Below are 26,224 nucleotides of genomic sequence, written 5' to 3'. Positions count from 1 at the left end.
CTTAACCGACTGAGCCACCCAGGTGCCCCTTTTTGGTTGCTTTTAAAGAGAGCACCCCAAACACAGATTACTTCTTGAATATCCTTCCACTACTTAAAAGTCACCAATAGTGCAAAATATATGGGTGGCTTACAGTCATAAGCCCCTGGAGCGTGAGAATGACATTGCAATCCGGGGGCTTCGACTTTTGCTCAAACATCAGAATGAACCAGTTGCCTGCTAGGGAAAGCCAAACATTTCTGGGACCTACCCAGATGCTACTGAATCAAGATATCCAATGGTGGAAGCCTGTGGAATATGTGATTTAAAATAAACTTTCCAAGTGATTCTGATGATCTCGGCCTCATGAGGGTAAAGCAGCGCACAGTGCTGGTGACAGAACACGTGCTTCCCATGTGGAACACGTGCGGCGTGCCCAGGCGGGCAATAGCACCACCTTCGGGGCAAGTTTCAGCTGGTCTTGCTTTCCTGCATAATGATGCATCATGGCCTCCCTGTCTGTGTCCCCTAGTCTTCATACTTGATGGCTCTCCCATTACACACACTCTTATTGGCCAGGTCAGTAGGAGAGAGAGTTAAAAGAAAGGGTACAGTGTGGGACATGGAGGCCCACAGAGCCTGTCCTGGCTTCCTGATGGAGACGGCAGCTTGCAGGTACACGGACGGTGTGTGAGCCACTTACCATGGCGAAGCCAACATCTGCTTTCTTCAGAGCTGGCCCATCATTCGTGCCGTCACCAGTGACAGCCACCACCTGTCGCTGTTCCCCAACAGTGCTATCAATGATGCCTGGGAAAAACAGACACGCCCCAGTGAGTCCACAGGTGCTAGCTCGGCCCTCTGTTCCCCACCAAGGTGCTTTTTGGGTTTTCCTCCCTGGCCCCTCACTTGATAGCAGATTCAAAGTATGACCATCCTTCCGAGCCCTGACATCCGTCAGCTCCTGAGAAGCTGCTATCAGTTTGCCTTACTCTGTGCACGCATCTGAGGTTAAGGAAGGGCTAGAGGAGCACCTTGTCCAGCCTTCGCCATGGCAGCAGGCATATAAACACAGGCAAGTTATAAATAGAAATCCAGCTACTAGCTGAAAACAACCACAGGAAGGGGTGAAGAGCAGGGGAGGTGAGCTGATGAGGCAGCCACTCTGGCAACCAGAGTGGACAGTACACTCCTGCCCCCTGGTGGTTGGAGGAGAGCAGTGTCTCAGCCTCCAGGGCCAGGAGGCCTTGCCCTTTGAAGAGGGAGAAGCAAAGGGCACAGTAGCAGCCAGCCTGAAGCCACAGGTATTATACCCTCAGAGGGCTGGAGAGGATCCAGAAGATTATCTACACAACTCCCATCACCTTCCAGAGGAGGAAACTGGAACCCAGAGAGGGGAAAGGCCCTGTGGGGTCCCAAAGTCAACTGGGAAAGCCCAGCCCATTGTTCCATTCCATCTCAGCCAATGAGGGCCATGTGCTCTTTGAGCAGGAAGAGGAAGCAGAGCAGCTAGGAGGAAGAGTTAAAGCAGAAAACGATACTTCCCAGGACACTGGCTTCTTCCAGCCAAGGAGAGGACAGGAGAAAGATCAGGAGATCCGAGCTTGGATCAGAGTTGGACACGAGTATGCACACACATGCACATGTGCACACATCTACACGCCTATACATGATACCTGGATGCCCAATCTCTGGCATCCAGGCTGGTGCCAAAGTGTGAGTGTGTGAGTGTGTGTGTGTGTGTGCACGCGTGTGTACCATCTCCTTTCTACTTGTTCTTTCCTTCTTTCCTCTCTGTGCTGGAAGGTTCTACAGCATCATCCCAGGGCTGTGAATCGTTTCACAGGTGGCACTTTGACCTACGAATCCGTCATCTGATGCCCCACGGCAGCTGGTGTTTGGTGGAGAAGACACCGGCTGATTTGAGGACAGAGACCTGGGGCTTGAGCTGTACCACCTCCATTTACCAGCTGGCCCACTTGGGTAAGTTACTCATCTTCTCAGCTTTGAACTTCCTTATTTGCAAAATGGGAATCATTTAAGCTGCCCTGATTGGTGAATAAGATATGATGTTTAAAATCACCTTACTACGTGTGTGGACTATAGATGTTTGCTAAATTGTCTGTTCCCCCACCATGAGCTGGAGAGCTCTCCTGGGAGCCCCCTCTTCAGGACAGGAGAGTTGCTTTGACTGATGGTTCTTGTCTGCCCTCGCCCCAGCCTGCCGTCCTCTGCCCCAGGTACCTGGTCAGGAGGCAAGCTCACCTTTCACCAGCGTGTGCTTGTCAGTGGGGGAGGATCGCGCCAAGACTCGAAGCTTAGGCCAGATCTTGTCCAGCTTCTCTTGCTCCACCTGCCAACAGCAGACCACACCAGGTCAGTCTAGCCCAGAACAGTCATCCAGAAGGAGCTTGCTTCTCCCTGCGCTCTGAGATTCTGGGGGAGCTGATATTCCACGGCCCATGGTGGCTGTTATCATGGCTTCCAGGGGAGGTTGAAACATCCACCTGAGTCTCCAAGGTCAGGTTCACTGACGGTGACTATTAAGGTGCCGCGTGTCTTCATTTTCCTCCCAGTTCCCTACTGGGGAGCCAATGCCCTATTTCTTGGAGCCTTGACAGGAGGTGGGCCAGAGGGAGCTGCTGGCTCCCATGGCTAAAGTGCCCCTAAGGTCTTAGGTTTGGTTTCTATGTAGACCAGGAAGCTCTGGTCTCCTTCACACCCAGACCACATCCTCTTACAAACTGTGCCACCATTAGTCACAGGGTGGTGACACAGTGGGGTGAGGTGGAGAGAAATCAGCACAAAAGCACTCCGAGTGAAAAAAACCCGGGAAGACGTGAAAAGTTAGTGATGCTGTCTCAAAAGATAGCTTAGGAAGGAAGATAATGAGAAGGGTTTTACCCCCTGAGCAGTTTGGTAGGTACGTCTCGCTGTAAATAGAGTTTAGTTTAAAAACTACCCACTTGGGGGTACAACTCCTCACAGCTCCCCCTACCCGCGATGTGGGATGCTGCCTGATTCATGGAACCATTTAATACCGATTAGATCTTCCAAAAAACCAAAACCAAACACAAACACACACACACAACAACACGCACACACACACACACAACAACAAATCGCAGTCGCTCTCTCCTACGCGTTCCAGACGCGCCACATGAGCCGGCCTCCTGGCCTGCGACCCACCTCGCCTTTCTCGTTGCGGATAAGTCGGTTGAACTCTTTGCCTTCCAAGCACAAGAAGTCATCCCCAGGTGCGATAATGCCACATTTGGTGGCGATGGCCCGGGCTGTGTTGATGTTGTCACCTGTCACCATTCTGACCGTGATGCCAGCTCGTTTGCATTTGGCGATGGCTTCCGGTACCTAGGGAGAGTACGGCAAGCGGAAAGGAGGTGATGGTGAGGCTAGGCTGTCCCCGTTCAGGGTCCCTTCATTGTGCCCAAGACAGGCACCCCAGAAGCGGGGCCATGGGGCGCTGGCTACATCCGGTCATTTTTATATTGTTCGGTGCCACCTTACTTTCTGTCCTCCCCACAGTACTACATTTGAATTTGCCTTATTGTAACTTGAGTTGAAGAGGAAATTTGCTTCAGGAGCCGAGTGTGAAAGCTTACTCTCCCCAAAATCTAGACTCCTTAGCAGGGCTTATATACAGCCCTTTGAGATTTGGCCACTGTCTTCCTAACAGACATTTTTGCCATTCTCCAACCCTCTGGCCCATACCGCAACTGTATCAATTCTTTACAGTTTCCAAATGCATGCTACCCTCTCATGCCTGTGGGCCTTGACAACTAACAGTCCATCTGTTGGAATTTCTTACGAGCAGAGACTTTGTCCAATGCCTTAGCGTCTAGAACAGTGTCCAGCTACCCTCGGGGTGCTCAACAAGAATGTGTTGATTGAAAGAAGGCGGCCGGAGGTGAGCTTAGTGTCCCAGTTAACTCAGCCTCCTGGTGTTTTTAGGTATCAAATCATAAGCTCAGTAAAACCTATGCTCCTCACCCCCCAGACGGCATTAACTATCAGAATGGCACCTTCTATCAGCTCAGCACTTACAGCAGTTTTGTGAAGCCAGAAGCATGGGAATAGCTATCCCTGTAAGTCACAAGCTGCTGGGCAATTTGCCTGGGGTCACAGCTAGAAATGGAACTAGTACCCCAGTTCTGTGACTCTTGGGTGGCTTCCCATTAGCCCGTGCTCAGACTGCACATGAGCCGGGGGCTGTTGGAAGACTTGCGTTCATGTTTTCTTACCCTTCCGCCAAGCCAAAGCCTCACCTCTGGGCGCACGGGGTCCTCAATGCCCACCACTGCGATGCAGGTCAGCTCGGTGAGGATCTCGTTCTCGTTGTCCCACGGGGGTTCTCCGTCATTGAAATCCCGGTAAGCTACGCAGATAGTTCGGAGGCCCTCCGAGGCCATGGGCTCGATGACCGTGCGCACCATCTCATCTCGGTCCTTGTTCTTGAACGGCACCACTTCCCCCTTCTTGTCCAGGATTCGATTACACCTGAGGAGGCACACGGTCAGGAAGCAGCACCCCCTTCTCACCCAATAAGTCCCTTCAGTCACTTGCAGACATTCCACCAACTCTGCATGACTTCTAACGACACTGTTCCAAGGCCCGAAATCTCTATCCATCCTCCAGCTGAGTCCCTTTTTCCAAGGTGGGGTGGTGTGTAGGTGGAGAAGGTCCAGGTAAGGCAAGGTGTGGTTCTCCCCTATCATCTGTCCCTACCCATATGTGAAAGTGATGTCAAGAGTCATTTATGGATCACCTGCTCTTTTGAACTTCTCAAAGGTGGAGAGACATGGTTAGTTCCCATGATCTAGAATAGCACTCAATGTGTAGGGCGTGTTCCACAGGAATGTGCTTATTGAAAGAAAGTGGCTAATTAGCAGCCAAACAGAGGCACTGGTGAATTCAGCTACTGGCCCTACGCCTACCCCTAACGTTTAATGACCTGTGAATAGCCTAGCCACTTTGATTAAATCACACAACTTTCTATAATCAGAATTGAGCACGAGAAGGAAAACAGAACACAGAACTACCATTTCTAGTACTTGCCGTGTGCCAGGCATTTACGTGCTGGTGTACCTCGTTTCACTGCATGTTGCAGACATTGTTTTTTGTTTTTGTTTTTTTTGTTTTACAAACCGAAGGTTTGTAGCCACTCTGCATCAAGCCAAGTCTGTTGGCACCAATTTTCTAACAGGATTTGCTCACTTCCTGCCTCTGAGTTACATTTTGGCAAGTTTTGCAATATTTTAAACTTTTTCATTATGATTATATTTGTTATGGTGATCTTTGATCAGTGAGCTTTGATGTTACTGTTGTAATTGTTTTGGGAGATTAAGAGGCACCTGCATATAAGACAGCAAATATAATCGATACTGTTGTGTGTGTTCTGACCCTCCTCTGCCCGACTCTCTCTTTCCTCTTCTCTCTTCCCCTCTCCAGGCCTCCCTATCCCCCGAGAGACAACAGTACTGAAATTAGGCCATTAATAACTCTATAACGACCTCTAAGTGCTCAAGTAAAAGGAAGAGGTGCACGTCTCTCACTTTAAATCAAAAGCTAGAAATGATTACGCTTGGTGATGAAGGCATCTTGAAAGCCGAGAGAGGCTGAAAGGTAGGCCTCTTGTGTCAAATAGTCAAGGTGTGAATACGAAAGAAAGGTTCTTAGAGGAAATGAAAAGGGCTGTTTCCGTGAAACGCAAATGGTAAGAAAGTGAAACAGCCTTATTGCTTATATGGGGCAAGTTTGAATGGTCTGGATAGAAGACGAAATCAGCCACAACAGTCTCATAACCAAAGCCTAATCCAGAGCAAGGCCCTAACTCTCTTAAATTTTACGAAGATAGCAGAAGCTGGGTCGTGAGGTTTAAAGAAAGCAAAGGTTTCCATAACATAAACATGCAAGGGGAAGCAGCAAGTGCTGATGTAGAAGCTGCAGCGAGTTATCCAGAAGGCCTAGCTCCGATCATTAACAGAGGTGGCTACACTGAACAATAGATTTTCAGTGTAGACGAACCAGCCTCATACCATAAGAAGATGCCATCCAGGACCCTAATAGCTAGAGAGAAGTCAGTGCCTAGGTTTCAAAGTTTCAGTGGAGAGGCTGACTTTCTCGTTAGGGGCTGATGCAGCTGGTGACTTTAAATTGAAGCCAATTCTCATTTACCATTCTGAAAATCCCAGGGCCCTTAAGAATTATGCTAAATTTACTCTCTCTATGCTCTGTAAACAGAACAACAAAGCTTGGATGACAGCACCTCTGCTTATAACATGGTTTTCTGAATATTTTAAGCCCACTGTTGAGAGCTGCGGCTCAGAAAAAGATTCCTCTCAAAAGGCGACTGCTCATTGACAATGCGCTGGGTCCCCCAAGAGCTCTGATGGAGATGTCCAAGGAGATTAATGTTGTTTTCGGGTCTGCTAACACAACATCCATTCCACAGCCCATGAGTCAAGGAGTAATTTCAACTTTTAAGACGTATTCTTTAAGAAACACATTTTGTAAGGCTATCAATAGAGATTCCTCTGATGGATCTGGGCAAAGTAAATTGAAACCTCATTCCAAATGCCATTAAGAACATTCATGATTTATGAGAAGAGGCCAGAATACCAACATGAAAAGCAGTTTGGAAGAAGTTGGTTCCAACCCTCCTGGATGACTTTGACCCTCCCGGTTCAAGATTGTAGGGGAGGGACTCATTGCAGATGTGGTGGGAACAGCGAGAGGAGTGACATTAGCAGTGGAGCCTGAAGGCAGGACTGAATGGCTGTGATTTCAGGGTCAAACACGCACAGAGGACCTCAGAGGGGTTTCTGGCTGATGAGCAAAGAAAGTAGTTTCTTGAGATGGAATCTACTCTTGAAGAAGACGCTGTGAAGATCACTGAGTGTCAATAAAGGATTCAGAATAGTACACAAATTAGTGGATAAGGCAGTGCCAGGGCTTGAGGGGAAATCACTCTAATTTTGAACGAAGATTTATTGTGGGTAAAATGCTATCAAATAGCATTTTGTGCTATAGAGAAACTGTTCATGAAAAGAGGCAATCAATGTGGCACATTTCACAGACTTTTTTTAAGAAACTGTCACAGCCAGCCCAACCTTCAGTGCCCACCACCCTGATCAGTCAACAGCCATCAAAATCGAGGAAAGACCTTCCACCAGCAAAAAGATGATGATCACTAGGGGCACCTGGGTGGCTCAGTTAAGCATCGCCTCTTGATTTCAGCTCAGGTCATGATCTCATGGTTCATGGGACCGAGCCCTACGTCAGGCTCTGCGCAGAGCCCGTTTGGGATTCTTTCTCTCTCACTCTCTCTTCCCCTCCCCAACTCGTGCACCCACACACACTCTCTCTCAAAATAAATCAATAAGCATGAAAAAATTTTAAAAAATAAAACTATTATGATCGCTAAAGCTCAGGTGATGGTTAGCATTTTTTAGCAATAAAGTATTTATAAAGTATGTTATCTTTTTATACATAATGCTATTGTACCCTTAATAGATTACGGTCTAGTACAAGTATGAGTTGTACATACTGGGGAACCAAAAAGATTCATTTGCCTCACTCTATTGTGGTGATTAAATCTGAACTCACTAAGTCTCTGAAGTAGGCCAAAGTACATTGAACCATTTAATCCTTGGAACCCTGTGGGTCTGAGTCTCTGTTTTCAGGTTAGCAAATGAAAACTTGGATCACTGAGGCCTGAATCCTGCCTGGGCTCTCTTAGCTGTGTCACCTTGAGCAAGTTGCTTGATTTCCCTGGACTCTGTTTTTTCATCTGTAAAACCAGGACACTAACAGTATCTACCGCACTGGGTTGTGAAGATTAAACAGAACAGAGACGTGCTCAGATATCAGTCCTGATGTCCCCACCCGGAAGGGGGGCTCACGTATCATTCGGATGGGATCAGGACGGAATCGGCATGATGCAGGTGGCCCAGACCTTCCTGGGGCAGGGGGATTTCTTAGGGAAGGAGCGGGGGGCGGGGTGCTCACTTGCGCAGGAGGATCTCAGAGGCGCCCTTGCTGTACATGCGGTAGCCCCCGCTGGGCTTCTCCACGACCGTGCTCATGGATTTGCGCACGGAGTTGAAGGTGTACACCTTGCAGAACTTCTCCTCAGGCATCTCATTGCGCACCGCGTGGTAATCCTGCTTCAGGTCTGTGACAAAGCCCAGCAGGGCACACTCGGTCTTGTTGCCCACCTGGCGCGGCAGGCCTCCCTCCTTCTCCGGAGGCTGAGGGAAGAATCATGTGTGGCAGTGAGTACTGTGCCTCAGCTAGGGAGCGAGCTGAGGAAGGAAATGACGAAACTTTCATGTGTATACCGGGAGCCTGGGAGGGAGATAGCAGTTGCTTTTTTTCCCCGGGGGTAAGCAGGCAGTGGGCAGTGGCGACCATGGTCCCTGGGCCATCCAGGGCTTAGGGATGTTTTAGTTTACCCCGGGGTGGGGTTCCAGTAGCTCACCCTGTGTGGCTCTCATTCTAACACCCTCTCTGAGCTTCTGGAAAATATGTATTTTGTGCTACCAGCATGAGGTCTCTCCTAGCCGTAGATTTCTACCTGCCTCCCCACCCCCACTCTCCTCCCATTGATCATTCCCCAGTCACTCCAAACACGTTCAGTGAGGGGCGCCTGGGTGGCTCAGTCGGTTGAGCATCGGACTATGGCTCAGGTCATGATCTCACAATCCATGGGTTTGAGCCCCGCATCAGGCCCTGTGCCCACTGCTCAGAGCCTGGACCCTGCTTCGGATTCTGTGTCTCCCTCTCTCTCTGCCCCTCCCCAGCTCACTCTCTGCCTCTGTCTTTCTCTCTCAAAATAAAGACATAAAAAAAAGCCCAACAACAAGAACAAAAGAAACATGTTCATTGAGGAGGAGGAAATGTGATGGGGGATGGCAATCCAGGCAGAATAATCAAGAGAAAATTTCTCTGTCCAGCAATTACGAGTCCCCTCCAGCCACCCATTCTAAGTGTCCAGGCCAAGGAAGAGCTTACCAGAATCTTGGAGGTATAGGCACTGTTGATAGAAATGCCATTGACAATAAGGTCCAGGACCTTGGGCAGGAGGGCGTCAGGGCTTGGGATCTGATGGTAATGGGTGTCTCCAATATAAGCCTGCACCACGGTCATGCGGTTCATGGTCAATGTGCCCGTCTTATCGGAGCAGATAGCTGTGGCGTTGCCCATTGTTTCGCAAGCATCCAGGTGCCGCACCAGATTATTGTCTTTCATCATTTTCTACAAAGGAGAGGAGAGCAGACTTGAGAGGGGACCAAATATAGGTCAAAGGCCATGTTTTAGGCAGCACGTCTACCCCCTCATCCTCTCGTTGGCACAGAAATGCAGGATACCACTTTTGCAAATCTTCGGATTCTATTGGCTTCCCTGAACACTGATGCAACTGATCAAGAGGGCCTTTCACTTCCGAGCAGCGCTAACGGCTTCATCCTTGGAACGTGCCACCAGGAGTCTGTGGAGATGGCCTAGCCTTTCCCCCAAGGCCACGTGGCACCCTCCCTTCCCGTCTCTGTCCTGAAAGAAGAGCCGGTATCGGTCCAGTCTCACCTTCACAGAGTAGGCCAGGGAAATGGTGACAGCCAGCGGCAGCCCCTCGGGCACAGCCACCACGAGCACGGTGATGCCAATGATGAAGAACTTGACAAAGTACTGGATGTAGATAGGGGTGCACTCGGGTAGCCACGCTCTTCGGAGGATCACGAAGTTTTCAATCACAAAGTACAGGATCAGGACGAGAACCGTGATGGCAGACATGATGAGGCCTGTCCAGAAAACAAGGCACCTGAACCCAGGCTCCAGGGCATTGTTCCCAGGGCCCCAACCAGAGGCGGGTTGGCATAAGTTAAGGCCTTTGCTACCAGTGTTTAAAACCACTATCTCTAGGGGAGTCAAATCCAAATCCTCTATCCATTCTCTGTTGCGTATGCATTGCTGTGCAGGGGGGAAGGATGCGGGTTTTGTCTTCCACACACACAGGCTCTAGTCTCAGCGCTGCGCTAACTCGACTCGTGGCTTTGGGCTAAGCTTTGTCCCTCTCTGGGCCTGCTTCCTCATTCATAAACAAGGAGTTGGTCTAGTTTTCTAAAACAGCATTTTATTGGAGATGCTTGGGTGGCTCAGTCAGTTGAGTGTTTGACTCTTGATTTTGGCTCATTGATCTCAGGGTCATGGGATCGAGCCCCCATCGGGCTCTATGCTGAGTACAGAGCCTGCTTAGGATTCTCTCCCTCTTTCTCTGCCTCTACCCTGTGTGTGCACGTGCTCTGTCTTTCTGTCTCTCTCTAAAAAACAAAACAAAAAACCCCAGCATTTTATGATTCTATCTCAGACCTACCCTCTTTCATAATTCATAATGTCGTGACTGTATCTGCCCATTTCCTCGTAGTTTATCAATTAATTAGGGCTTCTCCCCCATCAATTCACAACTGGTTCACGCAAAGTCCTTAAGGTCACCTACATGGCTAACCTGCAGAACAGTGCTTCCTGACCTTTCTCTTGACATGGCATAGATAGAAGATGACAATAATTTATATGTTTATAATAAGCAAGTATTTCTATAGTGCTTACTCGAGGCCAGATAAGCACTACACATAAACTGACCCATTTAATCCTCACAAAACCCCTGTGAGATAAGCTAGTTATCCTCCCTTTCCATGGGGAAATCAAGGCACACAGAAAGGTTTTTTTTTTCCTTAGGAGATCAAAACACAATTATGATTTTTAAGTTTTTTGAATTTTGTTGACTTATTTATTTACTTCATGATAAGTATACTCTTTAATCCCCATAACCCATTTCACCCATCCCCTCGTCCCCCTCCTCACAGAGAGTTTTCTGGAAGGGCACACTGGCTGGGGGACCAACTATTCTGGTCTGCCTGAGACTGTGCAGCTCCCTGGTAAGTGGGACTCTCACAGCTAAAATCAAGACCGTCCCAAGCCAATGGGGACGGTGGGTCATCCCACGCTCTGATGTAAATGGAAGAATCTTTTCAAGGTCAGAAAGCAGCTGGCCTTGGGTCTCCAACTGGCCTGGGTGGTCTGGCCGCTGTGCGGACTGAGGGGGTCACTCCCTGCACCCTGTACCTCTCTGGCAAAATATCTGGGAAGAGCTTTGCTTCAAACCACAGTCTAGTTTGGCTCTTTGCTTTTCCTGAGGGCCTAATGATTCAAGAGAATCAGAGCAAGGCTCGAGGTGATTACACCAATAAAAGCATCTTCTTTTGAGTTTTGCTTCAGCAAGGGCAGGGCTGATGTGCCCTGGGTGCCTAGGGTCCAAAATTTAAGGAAATCCTCCCTCCCAGGGTGGTACGAAGCCTGATATGTAAACTCAAAGTCCCGAGTCCTGCCCCAGCCTGATATGTAAACTCAAACAAGAGAGGAGCCCGGTGGCCGGCCACCAGGTAGCTCGGACTCCCCAAACGGCAGGCCAGGGATTTGGAGGATAACAGAAGGGGTTAGGTGGGGTCTGTTTAGTGTTTCACCCCTGTGTGCCAGGCTCAGGAACATCATTGCAAGCCTGCAATCCATCTCATCTGAGTACAATTTCTATGCAAGAGAGGTCACAGCAGCCAAAATCAGCTGGGGACTAGAACTGAAAGAATAGAGCAAGACTAAGGCTGCCCAGCAGAACTCTGTGATGCCTCCAATGCTCTTGGTGAGCGCCATCCAGTAAGGTAGCCATGGCCTGAGTGTGGATACTGACCAGCCGAAACAAGGCTGATGGGACCATAGGAACTGAATGTTTAACTATACGTGATTTTAATCGATTTAAGCGTAAACAACCACACATGGCTACTTGCTACTCAGTGCGTGGCTAGCCCATCCGCGGCACTGGCATCACCTGGGGGCCCGGGAGAAATGCAGAATCTCAGGCCCCGCCCCAGACCTCCTGAATCAGAATCTGCACTTGAACAAGATTCCAGGTGAACGCCCACACGGAATGTACTGGTTTAGATTCTGATTGTGGTCGAGAGAGGGGTGGGGACAGGGGATAATTAAGCAGTGGCACACGACCATACCTTGAGGGCTCTGTCCACTGAAGGAGCAATATTCCTTTTGTTTCCTCCTCCCCCCGCACCCCTCCCCCCCTTGCTCCAACAGAGCAGGCAGGGAGCAGAGAATCTACTTCCTCTCATACATGAGAGTGCCTTTAGCAACCCCTCCTCTGGAAAGAGCCTCTCTAATCCCGGGCTTCCTTTTTCTTCCAGTCCTTACTTTGAATTTATTGTCCTGTGCCTCGCCAGACGCTACCCCTATACTCGGGAATTGCCTCTAAGAAACAGGGGCCTTCTCTGCCCTTAAGGAATTTATAAGCCAACACAGGAAACGGGTGACTGGTTATCAAAGTCTTCCGTCCTTCCCAAAGTTGATCTCCCCTGTGTGACAGAAGTTCTGTATTTCCCACTTGTTTGGAGGAAAGAGATCACCGGGCCTCCACCCCCTCACACGCAGGGAGACAGAGAGGCGGGGACTCAGAGCAGCACTCGTGAACAACATGAGGGGGCGCCCTACTCACCAGCTTTCCCAATCTGGACAGCCAAGCGTGTCAGCTTGCCCTGTAGCACAGACTTCTCCTTTTTGGGCAGCTTGGCCGCCTTTTTCTCCTTCTCCTCATTGTCGATCCCCTCCTGGCTGTTGAGTGGCTGGATCTCCAGGGCCACTCCATCCTGGGTTTTGGCTAGGGTGTGCACACAGATAGGACAGGTGAGCACGCAGGGTGGGGGCAGGGAGTCACAAGCACGTGAGAGCCCCAACTCCTCTGTCTCCTTCCTGGAATCCACCTTGGACCCCCCCCATGTCAGTTCTGACCACTCTCACCCCACCGTCAGACGGGGCCCTTGCCCTGCACCCTCCTCTAGGGCCTTTGGAATGATATTCTGACAACTGGAGATGAAACAGGAGTGCTTTGGGGGCAGCTTCCTGGCACCACCTCAGAGCCCCAAGCCAGGGTGATTCCAGCAAGGGGATTAGTCATGCCACTAAGCGCTATTACCAACAACCATCCTTCCTGGAATTCAGGGCTTAAAATAGTGAATCTTTACTGCAGAAAGGGGCTGATGGGGGAAGGCTGGAAGATGTTTCTAGAGCGTAAGGGTCTTGGTCGGCTCTGTTAAATGGTCCATTTCTCTCTTCCTATAGACTGTCAGGAGAGAAACACAGACCCCCCAACACAAGATATTTTCCAGTTCCTTCTTGTAGCGGTTGAATGACAGGGGAAGGAAATGCCCTTTGTCCCCTGTCTGACAAAGGTGGGGAGGAACAGAGCAGGGAGGTATGGGGTTAAGTCTTTGGGGGGAGACGGAAGAAGCTCGTATGAGGGACCCTCTGGAATAAGAGGGATAAAGACAGACATATAAATACATTTTGCTTTCGAAAGAAGAGTTAAAGAGACCTAAAATTAAAGGATTATTTCTGTGGAGCCCTGGTTCTCCGATGTGATGACTTTATTCCTCAAGATTCCCATGACATGGGTACAAAGAAAAATAATCTCTAGTCGCTGCCTCAAGAGAGCCCTTCTCACTGGGTCCCAGCACCCCCCCAGCCTCACCCCCGTGGAGCTCGGCCCTTCTGTTTAGGATGCCCTTCTTGAGACACTGTCTCTGTTGTCAGACTCACAAACAAGACAGAGATGGGACGTAGACACAGTCACCGAAAAAGAAACACACATCAGATCGGGAGGAAGAAAACAGACTGAGGGGAAAAGAAAGAAAGAAGTGGGGAGAGGGACAGAGAAAGGGCTCTGTCCAAGCACCCCAAGAAGACTAGAAGAGAAGACCAGACCAGAAGAGGACATGGATGAGGCAGCCAGCAAGAGGAGGGTGCAGGGACTGCCCACCCCAACTCCCTCCGCGGAGAGGACCCTCAAGTCTTCCAGCCCGGAAACTGATGACCTTTGATATTTAAATCCGGCCTAGGGCAATGAAGCAGTGCCGTCAGTGCTCAGGCAAGAGCAGATCTGGATCTGTCCCACCGGCTCCCCAAAGAGAGACCTTGACAGGAGGTCCCCCGAGACTACAGCAGAGGGTGCTGTTGTCCCATTTTGGATTGGGATTGGGACCTCGAGACCACCCCCAAATCTCTGCACCTTCCTCAGGATGAGGCCTCCGGGCCACAGCAGCAGATAACAGATTTATGGAGAGGACACAGGGAGAAGGCAGATGGCCTGGGAAGGTCTGATTTGAGTGTGGGCAGGTAGAGATGGCAAATGAGTGGGTGGAGAGGTTACCTTTGTTGCGATTTTCAGGGACTCCTTGTTTTTTACCTGTTTGAACAAGAGAGAAAAAAGTGGGGTAGAGACCCAAAGTGACCATTAAGAGATCAGATATCCAATCTGTTGGTCCTGCTCAGAGCCCAAAAGGGCAACAGCAAAGGGGCCGAGGGGCAGGGAAGCCAATGTAAAGGAGGTTCCCCTCTCTGCTCACATCCATTCTCACTAGGGGCTCTCCTGAAGTGTTGGGGTGCGGACCAGCCGCTCGTGCAGCTGAGCGCACACCCACCCCTGCGCTGTGTCCCCTGGAGCCCGGCGGCTGCTGGGAGGCTGCTCCCGACCTGAGTCCCAGCACTTGGAGAAATGGGGGGGGCGGTTAGAAAGTGAGAGAGCCCGGAACTATTTCTGCCTCCTGGCGAAGACTCTGAAAGGGGTCTCTGTCCATTCACCAGCCCCAGGCAAGCCTTCCACTGACTCATCTGCAGTGGCTGCACAAACCAGCCTCGCTCCTGAGGGAACGTGCTTCACTTCCTTTGGATAAACTGCCCTCCACGAAAGAGCCTGAGACCATCCTCCAGCCGAGTGACAGAAATCCTTCTCTCCTCCAAGGAAAGAAGGAATGTTCAGGGAAAGGGGTAGAGTTCTTTCTAGCATCTCTTCCTCAGTCACCTTCTGTGCCTCCTTCCTTCAGGAGCATGCGCGTGGCAAAGACAGGACGAACGTTCAGGGCAGACGTTACCTCTCTGTTCCCCCTCTCCTACCTGTGTCTCTCCTCCCCTGACGGCCCGTGGTTTCGGCAGTTTTCCCTCAGCCTTGATGGGTCACAGAGGCCCCCATGTTTGAGGAAGAAGTGTTGGGGGGTTGCACAGAGGGCATGGGGGGCCGGAGCACCGAGCCAGCTCCCTGGGGTCCAGCTTTACAACTCACTGCTGTACAACCGTTAACAGACACAGGAGTGGAGGCTCAAAGGTGACCTGACTTGGTTTTCATCAGAGCACCCTGGAGAGCCAGGCTTGACATCTTTAGCTCGGCTAGACGTTTGGATATCTGTGCTCTTCATCCAGAAGCTTCCTCCCAGCAGGTGTTCCAGCCAGGTCCGTCCTCTTGCCCACCCCCTACCCCTCGCTTCGTCCACGGGGATGAGAGGGAACAGAATGGCGTCTCAAACGCCCCTTACCTTTTTTCTTCTTCTCCTCCTCCTCTCCCTCACTGGCTCCCAAAAGGGTAAAGATGATTCCAGTCTGAGAGTTGATACCCACAGCAGTCACCACCATCCGGCCAGAACCTTCCATGACATGGGTCCCTATATGAGAAAGGAGAAGGTGGGAGGAATGTGGCTTTTTTAGTACCTAGCCAGGCTTTGGTGAGGAATGCAAACTTAGAGAAAAACAGACCCTCTTCCTTCCTTCCCCATGGAGGACGACACTCGGCAGATAGTAGGAAAAGGTCAAGAGCTGGGCCCATTTAAAACAGACACAACAAACTAGGGGGTAAGGAGAAAAGTGTGTCTCACTGCTTAGGATAAGACTCCTTCCCCCTCCCCTCCCTCTAACCAGCCATGCCCTACCAAGGCCCCCCGAACACTTGCTGTAGAGAACCTCTTTTAGGCTGCCTGATAACCTTGTATTCAACCCACCGATATGCTACTGCCCCAGATGAAGCTAGGGGAAGGAGAGGGGCAGGGCCAGAAGAGAGAGCGAGGCCTGCAGCAGGTCTCGGTGTCCTGGATGTCTGGGGGAGGTAGAAGGGAGGTGGAATGGGAGCTGAAGCGGCCAGAGGCCATACCTGAGAGCAACATTGGGTCTTTTTCCACGGACTTCTTGACATGGTCTGATTCCCCAGTCAGAGAGCTCTCATCAATCTTGAGATCATTCCCCTGGATCAGGATCCCATCTGCGGGCAGGAGGTCACCTAGTGCGCAGAGGGGAAATGGCAACAGGGAAAGAGGGTAGGTAAGAGCCTGGCAGAGAGTAGGAATCCTCCAACTCCATTTCAGGGTTACTTCCATGGGCCCTGCCCAGAGGGCAATGGTCCAGGGCAGGGGAGGGGGGTACCTGGACAGCCTCTGAAAGGTGTTTTCATGTCTGACAACCTGTCAACTCCTTATGAACTCAAACAATTACTTCTCATGGCCTCAACATTAAGTATTTTTAACCCTAAGACACACAGGGTACAAGTCTGACACTCTTTGGGGAGAGTTTCTTCTTTCTTTAACACCTTCTCCACAACCCTCCTTCCCCTAAGCCAGAAGCTAATACAACTGGGGTCTTGTCTCTTTGGGTCTTCAGTGATCCTCAGCCCCCTATGCCAAAGGACCTAGCCCTCAGATAGGGAGAGTGACACAGGTACAGGAAGCACAAATTCTCACCGTATTTGATTTGGGCGATGTCACCCACCACGATCTCAGCCACAGGGAGCTGGATGATGTGGCCGTTTCGGATCACAGAGAATTTCTGTTCCTTTTCGATGCGGTTCTGCAGCCCCCGGAATTGCTTCTCTTTGCTCCAATCATTGAAGGCAGTCACCAGCACCACGATGATCACGGAGAACAGGATGGCTGCCCCCTCAATCCAGCCGGTTTCTGCCTCTCCTTCATCTTCCACGCTACTTATGGGTAGACCACACTCTAGCCCAGGGCAAGGAGAGAGTGGAAGGGTCACCTGGGGGACCTTTGTTAACATTCAAAATGGAAGTGGTGCCTCCACAATCCCCCAGGATGGAAAGTCAGGGAAGATGCATAATAGAAAATACAATGCTTGGGTAGAAGAGCCATCCTCTGAGGGTACTGGAGGACAGCACAATTGGGTGCCATCTCATTGCCAACAGAACTATTTGCACTAACCCGAAAGGAGTTTATGACTAGATAGCGTGAAACATGTCATTGCAAAATGACTGGCTAGTCACGTGTACAGAACCTATGATTCCTAACGTGGTCAGGCTCCAGGTCCCTACTATTTCCCATAATGCCAGACAGTTGGTGAGGGACACTCAGAGAACAGATTTTGTTGGCTGGGTGAGGGTAGAGGACTCCTGACACTCTGCATGAGGATTTGATAGGAGAAGGGGAGGAAGACCCTGGAATTGGGATGGGTTGGAAGAAGAGCTTCAGCTACTTGCTGATTTTCTTTGGAGAACCCACCCTGAACTTTTAAGCTTCACCCCGACAACCACGAACACCAGTGCTCTCTGGTGGTGCTGGGAGGAACACCGGGCAGAGCCGCGCAGGGCTGCCATAGACACTCACGATCATTTCCGTCACCGGGGGGGCGATAGAAGGACAGGACGAGGGAGATGATGGCTGCAATCTCCAGGATGATGAGTGTGACATCTTGAAGAGCTTCCCACACTAGTTCTAAGAAGGTCTTGGGCTTTTTGGGGGGGATAAAGTTCTGTCCGAACACGTGCTTGCGTTTCTCCAGGTCCGCAGGATTCCCAGACAGACCTGGAAAGGAGAAACAAGTGGGATGAACATGTGAGTCAAAAGGGGAAGAAATGAATGAGGGAAGAGGGTGGTTCAAAAACCTAAAGAAAGACCCTCTGCTTCCTGTTCTGCCCAAGTATGAGATCCAGTTGGGATGACCCCCCTCCAGTTTTCCCAGGATGCAGAGGGTGTGACACCTTCAGTCTCAAATGAGCAAACTGGGACAAGGTGGTCACAAGGGGCCACTGGCTGCTCTGAGTCTCCAGGGTAAGTGAACCTGGATCTAACACCTCACCTCCTCCTCTCAAGGTCGCCCGCCGCAGGCTCCAGTTCTAAGAACACAGACCTGCAAAGGGTCCCTGGGGCTGACAGAGCTTTCCTCTCATATTAACGTGTAACTACTGGTGATGCTTCTCAAACAGAGTTCGCTTCCATCTGCAGGCTCACACACAAAGGCCAGAAAGCACAAGCTCTCTGCTCAAGGTCACGCTAGGAGCCTAGGAGACAGCCCAACCAGTTGTCCTGATTTGAAGTTCCAGGATTTGATATCCTGATATCTAGGATATCAACAGGGAAGGCATTCCGACTCCAACTGTGGCCATCCACTTGAGGTACACGTTCCCCCCTTTTCTGTCACCCCCACACAGACACAGACAGACACACACCGCTAAGAGGTGCTACTATTCTAGGAAGTACTCTGTACTTAGAGAAGTACTCTGTACTTAGAGAAGTACTCCTTAGACTAAGTATCAGGTACTAAGAGAAGCACTATTATTCACATTGATTGAAAAGAGAACACAAAGGTGCAGGCAGCACAAAGTCAGACAGTATGCAGTCCTGGATCGCTGGCACGTTCCCCATTAGCACATACGCTTATAAACCTGTGTGAGTGTGCACACGTATTCCAGACATGTTCCCTGAGAGAAAAGGGATATAGACAGAATTATTCCCTATTCTCAGTGCCTTCTTTATTTCAGGACTTAAAAAAATTTAAAAAAATTTTTGTAATGTTTTATTTATTTTTGAGAGAAAGAGAGACAGTGTGAGCAGGGGATGGAGAGAGAGAGAGAGGGAGACACAGGATCCGAAGACAGGCTCTAGGCTCTGAGCTAGCTGTCAGCAGAGAGCCTGATGCGGGGCTCGAACCCACGAATTGTGAGATCATGACCTGAGCCAAGCTCAGACACTTAACCCCCATTAAAAAAATATTTATTTATTTTTGAGAGAGAGACAGAACACGAGTGGAGAAGGGGCAGAGGGAGAGGGAGACACAGAACCTAAAGCAGGCTCCAGGCTCTGAGCTGTCAGCACAGAGCCCGATGTGGGGCTCGAACTCACGAACGGTGAGATCATGACCTGAGCTGAGGTCAGACGCTTAAGAGACTGAGCCACCCTGGTGCCTCAGGCCTTATATTTAGGCCCCTCTGCTGGGCCCGAGGAGGGGGTTATACTGTAAGTGAAGGAAGGAAATCCTAAAACTTCAACGAATGCCAGTTGGCATTTCTCAAGTTGTTTACACATAGCAGCAAGTAAGCCCTGAGCTTGGCACTTGGAGCTGCTGACTGCACTGTTTGATGGGTTCCCACCCAGAGGCAGGGTGGGGCGAGCTATGTCTTGGGAAAAAAAGGTCCTAGCAGAGGAGAAGAGACACTCCATGAAGCCTCACACAAGCACAAGGGAAAGCAGGGGACAGGAAGCCACAAGGAGAAAATGGAGATGCGATGCCAAAGGCCTGCTTCACACTTTGGTCAACAGGAAGGGCTATTTCCCGTGGCGTGGCGTGAAGGCAAACTCTACTCTCCATCTCCGCTCTCCAGGACCCGGGAGTGGTATCTTAAGTGGCAAGAAGAGACATTCGGGTCAGACCTAAGGAAGGTATTTGGACAGAAAAAGACTTTGGAAACGGGAAAACAGAAGGGGTGTTGCTTGTAGGGTCTGAGATGGCCTCCATTTCGGCATCCAGAAAACAAAAACCATCAGGAGAGGGACTCAAGAGCTCACCTGTCTGGGAGGGTAGACGAAGGACCCTGAGTGGAGGGGAAAGTGTGTGTGCGGAGGGGGGACGAACTGGCATCCACACTGTGGACTTGGGGAGTAGAGACCACTCTCCCCCCCGCAGTGCCTAGGTGAGGGAGACAGGGAGCTGGTCAGGTGCTGATGTTCTTATCCAGGGCCTCCTGTCTCCCAGTGCCCACCTGGAAGTGCCACCCTGGCCTCCGGCTGAGTGGCGTAGCCAACTCTGCACGAGTGTGCATTTGGCCAAAGCACTAGAAGCTACTTGGGTTGCTTCCCAGAGGCTCCCTGCCTCCACCGCTATGCGAAGTCAGGTTCCCAGTGGGAAGGGAAAGCAAGGGCCTGGGAAAGGCGCCTTTCTGGGCAGGGCATCTTGACCCCCAGGCAAGTCGAGGCAAGGGCCCTGGCTGGTTCTTTCTCCCTGAGGACCCAAGAGAGCCAGGCTGTGCTGGTTTGGGACTGCTGTCCTGGGGGGCCAGGTGTGCTCGAGGGAAACAGGAGTTCTGGTCATTTGTTCATGTCCCTGGGATGTTTCTCAAAGAAGCAGCGAGGAGAGGGCTAGGAGCACACACCAGACATCAGATACTAGAGATCATCTTAAGGGACCTCCCAAGACCCCAGTGGGGGCCAAAACAGCAGCAGCAACAACAAGAGTGGAGCTAAAAGCGCCCATCTGAGATCATCCTGCCCTCTCTGTTCTCCGATCGATACCGTGACCATCCTCGCCCGCCCCCCCGCCCCCCATGCACTCTATCCATTCAACCAGCACATCCTGGCAGGTTCATCTTCAAAATATAGCCAAGGTCCATTCCTTTCCATGATGACCCCCGGCCACCATCCTGGTCTGAGCTGCCACCCTCTTTTGCCTGGGTGATGACGACTGTCCTCTAACCGGTAACCTTGCTCCCACCCTTGCTGTCCTGTGCCCAGTCTCCTCCAGCACAGTAGCCTGAATGATCGTTTTCAAACCCCACCCCTGCCACTCGCCCACTCAGAATCTTCTGGTGGCTTTTCCTTGGAGTGGAACTGGGCCCCGACACCGTGATGATGGCCGGTAAAGCCCCTCAAGAGCCCCCGCGCATGCCACCCCTAAACGCCTACTATTTGCTCCTTGTTCCCTGAGCTCCAGCCCAGCGAGCCTTCCTGCCATTCCCGGAACGTGTCTGACAAGCTTCTATTTCAGGGCCTGCAGCAGCTCCTCTCGGCTCAGCTTCCTCTTTACTAGCTCGTCCTCTTACCTCCTTCAGGTCTTTGTACACATGTCACCTTCTCAGGGAGGCCGACCCTGACCATCGGATTTAATATTATGGCTTCTCTGCTCCAGCCATCTCCATCCCTTTATCCCATGTCACCATTTCCCTCCATAGGTCATCTCCTCCAGGATGTGTTATGTTCATTATGTTTGTCCATCCCCCTCCACAAAAGCAGGCATTTTGTCTTTGCTCCTTAGGTCTACAGCAGTGCCCGGCACATAGTACGCATACACAAACGTTTTCAATGAACTGAATGGATGAATAATAAATCAGGTCGCTAACATATGCGTGATTACTATGGTCAGATGCTTCACCAGGCACACTGGAGTTTTGTCATTCAGACAGCGCAAAACCCTGTGCAATAGCTACTGTTCACCCCATTTTGCATATTAGCACATTAAGGCCTGGAGAGGTTATACTCGGGCTGGTATGTGGCAGAGTCTATACCACTCCCCGGGAAGTGGCTGCATGCCAGCCTGGGCTGGGGTGTGGAAGCAGCTTCGTTCCCGTGTGGCTGACTGGGCCCGCATTGCCCGGGACTTCCCAGGTTTGGGCGCTGAAGCTCCTGCCTCCTGGAAACTGCCCACCGCCCTTACCCCCTCAGTCCCAGGCCAACGGGATGGCCGGTTGCCCATGTGGTACATTCCTCTGTGCCTCTACACCCATCAGCCCTGATCCCACGGTTTACAACTGGGCTGGATGAATGTCTTTCTCCGGTCCTTAGGATAGGTGCCACCAGGCCTCTCAGAGTCCAATCTACGAATCTTACTTAAGAAAAGGTTCACTGTGGCCTTTTTTGGGACCCAAGCAAACCAAACAAGACACATTATGGAAAACAGAAGAGGTCAGGCCTTGCTCTTGCTTAGATGCCCTCAAAGTCACACTCTTAACTTCCCTTTTGCCATTTCCTCTCATCTCTCTGCTCCACCTTAAGTCACCCTAAGCTCTTGCAGCAACTACCTTAAGAAGTCAACCAGCTGTTCCCAGTTCCCAGTGTGCCCTGGGGCAGGGAGGGGCCTGTGGGGACAGTTAGCAGAGCAGCCTTGGGAATCCTCTCTGGGACAAGTGACCGGCAAGGGAAAGCCATGCAGGCCTGGGAGCTCAGCCAATCCCCAATTTTGGGCTTTCCATTCCATTCTTTCTGCCCGGAGAGGCTCTCAGGCTCTGCCCTCCGCAGCTGTAATTTCACATAAATACTTGTCTAGCCAACGACAGGGTATTAGTCCCTGATCTCCGCAGTCACTTCTCAAAGACTCACACAGTTTCCTGGAGAGGGGAAGGAGCACGTGGCAGGAGGAGAATGCTGGAAACACAGGAAGAGGATTTCCCTTAGAAATACATTAAAAAAAATGAGAGGAATCGTTGTCCCCAAGAACATGGGCGTGAGCAAGCCCCACCCAAATCAGGAGCGCATTTGGCCCTGAGAACCAGACTGAACACATGAGCTGGGAGAGGTGACAAGAATGTCAGGCTGTGAGGTCATCGCCCCCACCCCACGCTGGGGGAGTTGCATGGCCCCTGCCCAGGCTGGCAGGCGATGGAAGAGGCAGCAGTGGAAAATCTGTGTCTGCCGTGAGCCCGTGCGGGGGAACCAGAGCTGGAGGAGAGGCGGCGGCCCAGCCCTCAGTGGCCCGGCTCCAGCAGGGAAGGGCCGGGGCCAGCCTCCCAAGGATGCCAAGCAAGCGCTATCGGCGGAGGCGCCCCTTGTGAGAACCAGGTTGGCCCCAGAAAGGGTGGGGCTGGGTCAGACATCATGAGGGACTTCCCAGCTGTCTAAGCTATGACACCTTGCCAAAGAGCCAAGCAGGATCATCTCTCACAGGGATAGGACAAGGGACAGGTTGCTCTGGGTAGACTGGACGGCAGGCCTCTTGGGTATAGGAGAACAGACATCAGAATACCTTTCAAGTCCTATCTTAAAAACCTTGGATGGGATGGGGGGGGCGATGGGGAGGGGACCACAGGCTTTCAGCAAATGCCACTTCTCAGGGAGGCAGAGCTATCTCCCTACATGAGCATCTCCAGCCGAGTGCACCCACAGCCCGGACCTCCAGCCCCTAGAGATAAAGCCGTGTCCTCAGGGTCACAGCAAGAGGATGCCGGACTTGGGGACGAATGGCCTTTTCCTCCTTCTCAGTTCAGACAGTCCTGCAGCTTCGGCAGGGAATGTCCCCCTCCGTCTGGCCCTCCTCTCCACGCTTCTTCTGAAGACCCCAAAGCTGGCACCGAGAAAGAAAGTTCCCTGGTCTGCCCTCCGGCGCCCTCTGCCCCCACACCGCACGCGTGTGCTTCCCTCCCGTGTCACGCTCCCCGGTGCTCACACCTCAGAGCTAAATAAAAAGAGCGAAAGCCCTACTTCCAAGGGTGGATGTGACATCTGCCTCGGCCAAGGAGGGAGTGCTAGATATCTTTCTTCCCACCCCTAGCTGACGTTCCATGCAAGGCAACAGGAAGGTGCAGAACGAAACAGAACTTGCAAGAGTTTCTGCTGTGCTGCACAAAGGGTTCCCGGCCTGGCGGAAGGGGGGAAGCAGGGAGGGTTCTCAGGCCCAAGAGGACTAATCCCCTTCTCCCCCATCGAGACTGCCCTGTCCCCTGCCTGGCAGCATGATGTCAGCCATCCCAGAGGCCCAGCTCTGGGCAAGGAGGGGCCGAACGGAAAAGGATTCACAGAGCCTGGGGTTGGGCTAGGAAGAGAAGGCCCAGAGCTGTTACGCACTGTTGGCCTCATTCAGCCCTGGGGACCCAAATCTGACCAGGGACTCTGAGGATGCAACGTGGGATCCCCTGCGGGGGCCGGGGGTCTCCCAGGGTGGGCACGATCACTGTCCTCTTTCTCAATCACTTATATTCCTCCTGCCAGAGGTTGAGACACTGCTTCCCCTGGGGTTTGGTGGAAATTTCTCCCACTCCTCTGCTGAGTACTAAGTATTTCTTTTAGGAACCTACTAGACTTGCCTCAGCTACTCCCATCACAGCACAGCTGCTTTCAGGCTGTTTGAGCTGGTCTGCCCACCCTCTCTTCTCTTCCCTCCAAGATAATCTTCTGGCTTGAGTCTGTCTTAAAGCAGTGCTAATAGATCTGCCCGAGGCACGGATGAGGGGCAGCGTGGGCCAGGCGCTCAGCCTCTGCAGCCACACCCACATCCACTGCTTTTAGGATCACTTACTTGGTACCTGTGGTAAAGTCTGGACAAGAGTTTAAGGTGACGGCTATGGGGCAGAGGCCAGAGGAAAGAAAGGAAGCTTGGTTATATTTCTATTCTAGAATTGATGAGCCCCTAAAAACAGGGATTCGTTTTTTTCTTTTCCTTAAGTTTATTTATTTTGAGAAACAGAGAGAGAGGGAGGGAGGGGGAGAGCAGGAGGGGTAGAGAGAGAGGGAGAGAGAGAGAATCCCAAGTAGGTCCTGTACTGTCAGTGCAGAGGCCGACGCAGGGCTCGAACTCACAAACTCTGAGACCATGATCTGAGCAGAAACCAAGAGTTGGCCAATTAACCAACTGAGCCACCCGGGTGCCCTAAAAACAGGTATCCTAAAAACACACTATACGCCCTAAAGGTAGGGAGGAAAGCATCAGAGAGGCCAGTTACCACCCCCCTCTTAACATCCATCCGTTTCGTCCCATATTCACTCCTCTGGTTCTGGACTCCCCAACCCCCACCACTAACATTCTCTGAAGCAGCGGCCTCTAAGTAGTGGGCATGCATCCATCTGCTAGAGCATGGGAGAAATACCAGAACTTTTTATATTACTTCATCCACTTCTATTTCTCGTGTATCTTACCATGTAAATAATACTAGTGTTAGAAGTACTAATAGAAATATAGCTGTGTTGTGGGTAAACATTTATTATGTGCTCAATTTTTTTCCAGATTGAAGAAAATGCTGGAGGGGCGCCGGGGTGGCTCGGTCAGTTGAGTGTCCAACTCTTGATTTCAGTTTAGGTCATGATCCCAGGGTCATGAGATCAAGCCCCGTGTGGGGCTCTGTGTTGAACGTAGAGCCTGCTTAAGATTCTCTCTCTCTCTCTCTCTCTCTCTCTCTCTCTCACTCTGCCCCTCTCCCCAACTTGCTCTCTCTCTCAAAGAAAAAAAAAAAGGAACAAAAGAAAATGCTACTGGAAATTTCAACCTGCACATGGAAGAAGAGGCCATCCCAGCATGGCCCAGCTTGGGGGAAATGGACAATGTCTGGTGGAACGTGCCACTGACCTCAGAAGGCTTGGGAACAGGAGCACGGTCAAACCCCAGAGATCTTAACATGGCAGTAAATATTACCCTAAATCCTGCACTTAATGAACCAGAACAATCATTCAGGCTGGACTGTCGTAAAACAGATTCTTTCCCCTCCTGCTTTTTACTCCCCCAAAGAATCCCAGCTTCCCAAACGTAGTGGCTGTCCAGTAATTATACAAGACAAAGACGCTCCCATATTATGTCAGGAACATTCAGTGAGTAGGAGCGATGGCCATCGAGCATGGCCAGGCCGGAGCCTCCCCAGGCAGTGAGACGTCCAGTCGTCCGTGCTCCAACCAGCCACACACGCTCACAAAACAGAAGCCACTGTTAAATTAATACTAGCACTGCTTCGCAACTAGACATTTTACCAGGCACTGAAATACAGACCAAACTTTTAAATTATCTGTGCTCCTGCTCTAGCCTAAGTGGCAGAAGAGCATATCATGGACTCCATCAGAAAACACGAGATAGTCCATCATTTTCTCCCCAGTCATAAGAGCTTAGGGGAGTCATTTAGGCCTTTGGACCTGGAAGCGGGGGAAGGGGGTGAATAAGAGCAAATCTCACCTGCCTCCAGAATTGTGTAAATCCCGAAAAATACAACCATGCTAGTCACGTAAGTATGATAAACTCCAAGTTTCATAAGGCCTCTTAAAGCTATGGTTAAAAATCAATCTGTAGATCTATATAGAAGATGTCATCAACCCAACAGAAGATAAAAGAGAAGGGTCATACTGGAGGCACGAGTCTTCCCAGTCCTACTTCACCAGGTCACCAGCTAGTAGAATTCAAGCACGAGGTGAATTTCTTTATTTTTTAAACAAATTTTTTATAGTTTATTTTTATTTTTGAGATGGAGAGAGACAGAGCACGTCTCTGTGGGGGAGGGGCAGAGAGAGAGGCAGAAGCAGAATCTGAAACAGCTTCAGAGCTCCAGGCTCTGAGATGTCAGCACAGAACTCGATGTGGGGCTTGAACCCACAAACTGTGAGATCATGACCTGAGCCAAAGTCGGACGCTTAACCGACTGGGTCACCCAGGTGCCCTTCTTTATTCT

General features: G+C 51.0%; 1 protein-coding gene and 1 long non-coding RNA gene across 10 annotated transcripts in view; one reads left to right on the top strand and one right to left on the bottom strand.

Annotated features, from left to right (window-relative positions):
- ATP2B4 (ATPase plasma membrane Ca2+ transporting 4) overlaps window positions 1–26,224 on the bottom strand; it is an 89,555-nt gene that overhangs the window by 15,550 nt on the left and 47,781 nt on the right. For 7 of the 9 annotated variants that reach the window (XM_029935522.1, XM_029935514.1, XM_029935518.1 and 4 more), the window contains exons 3-15: window positions 17,484–17,681; window positions 16,608–16,865; window positions 16,025–16,150; window positions 15,417–15,542; window positions 14,258–14,293; window positions 12,548–12,709; window positions 9,580–9,794; window positions 9,010–9,252; window positions 8,005–8,246; window positions 4,263–4,494; window positions 3,169–3,348; window positions 2,245–2,332; window positions 683–789 (exon numbers count right to left, since the gene is read on the bottom strand). In XM_029935522.1, the coding sequence (XP_029791382.1) occupies window positions 683–789; window positions 2,245–2,332; window positions 3,169–3,348; window positions 4,263–4,494; window positions 8,005–8,246; window positions 9,010–9,252; window positions 9,580–9,794; window positions 12,548–12,709; window positions 14,258–14,293; window positions 15,417–15,542; window positions 16,025–16,150; window positions 16,608–16,865; window positions 17,484–17,681 (2,213 nt within the window). The remainder of the gene's footprint in view (window positions 1–682; window positions 790–2,244; window positions 2,333–3,168; window positions 3,349–4,262; window positions 4,495–8,004; window positions 8,247–9,009; window positions 9,253–9,579; window positions 9,795–12,547; window positions 12,710–14,257; window positions 14,294–15,416; window positions 15,543–16,024; window positions 16,151–16,607; window positions 16,866–17,483; window positions 17,682–26,224) is intronic. The other 2 variants (XM_029935516.1, XM_029935520.1) reach the window with 1 other exon arrangement.
- LOC115288308 lies at window positions 1,795–7,209 on the top strand. Its single transcript, XR_003906928.1, has 3 exons — window positions 1,795–1,962; window positions 5,446–5,619; window positions 6,238–7,209. It is a non-coding gene; the product is annotated as an uncharacterized LOC115288308 (long non-coding RNA).

Source organism: Suricata suricatta, chromosome 3, assembly GCF_006229205.1.
Source record: "Suricata suricatta isolate VVHF042 chromosome 3, meerkat_22Aug2017_6uvM2_HiC, whole genome shotgun sequence".
Lineage (NCBI taxonomy): Eukaryota > Metazoa > Chordata > Mammalia > Carnivora > Herpestidae > Suricata > Suricata suricatta.
This window is presented reverse-complemented; position numbering and strand designations above follow the sequence as displayed.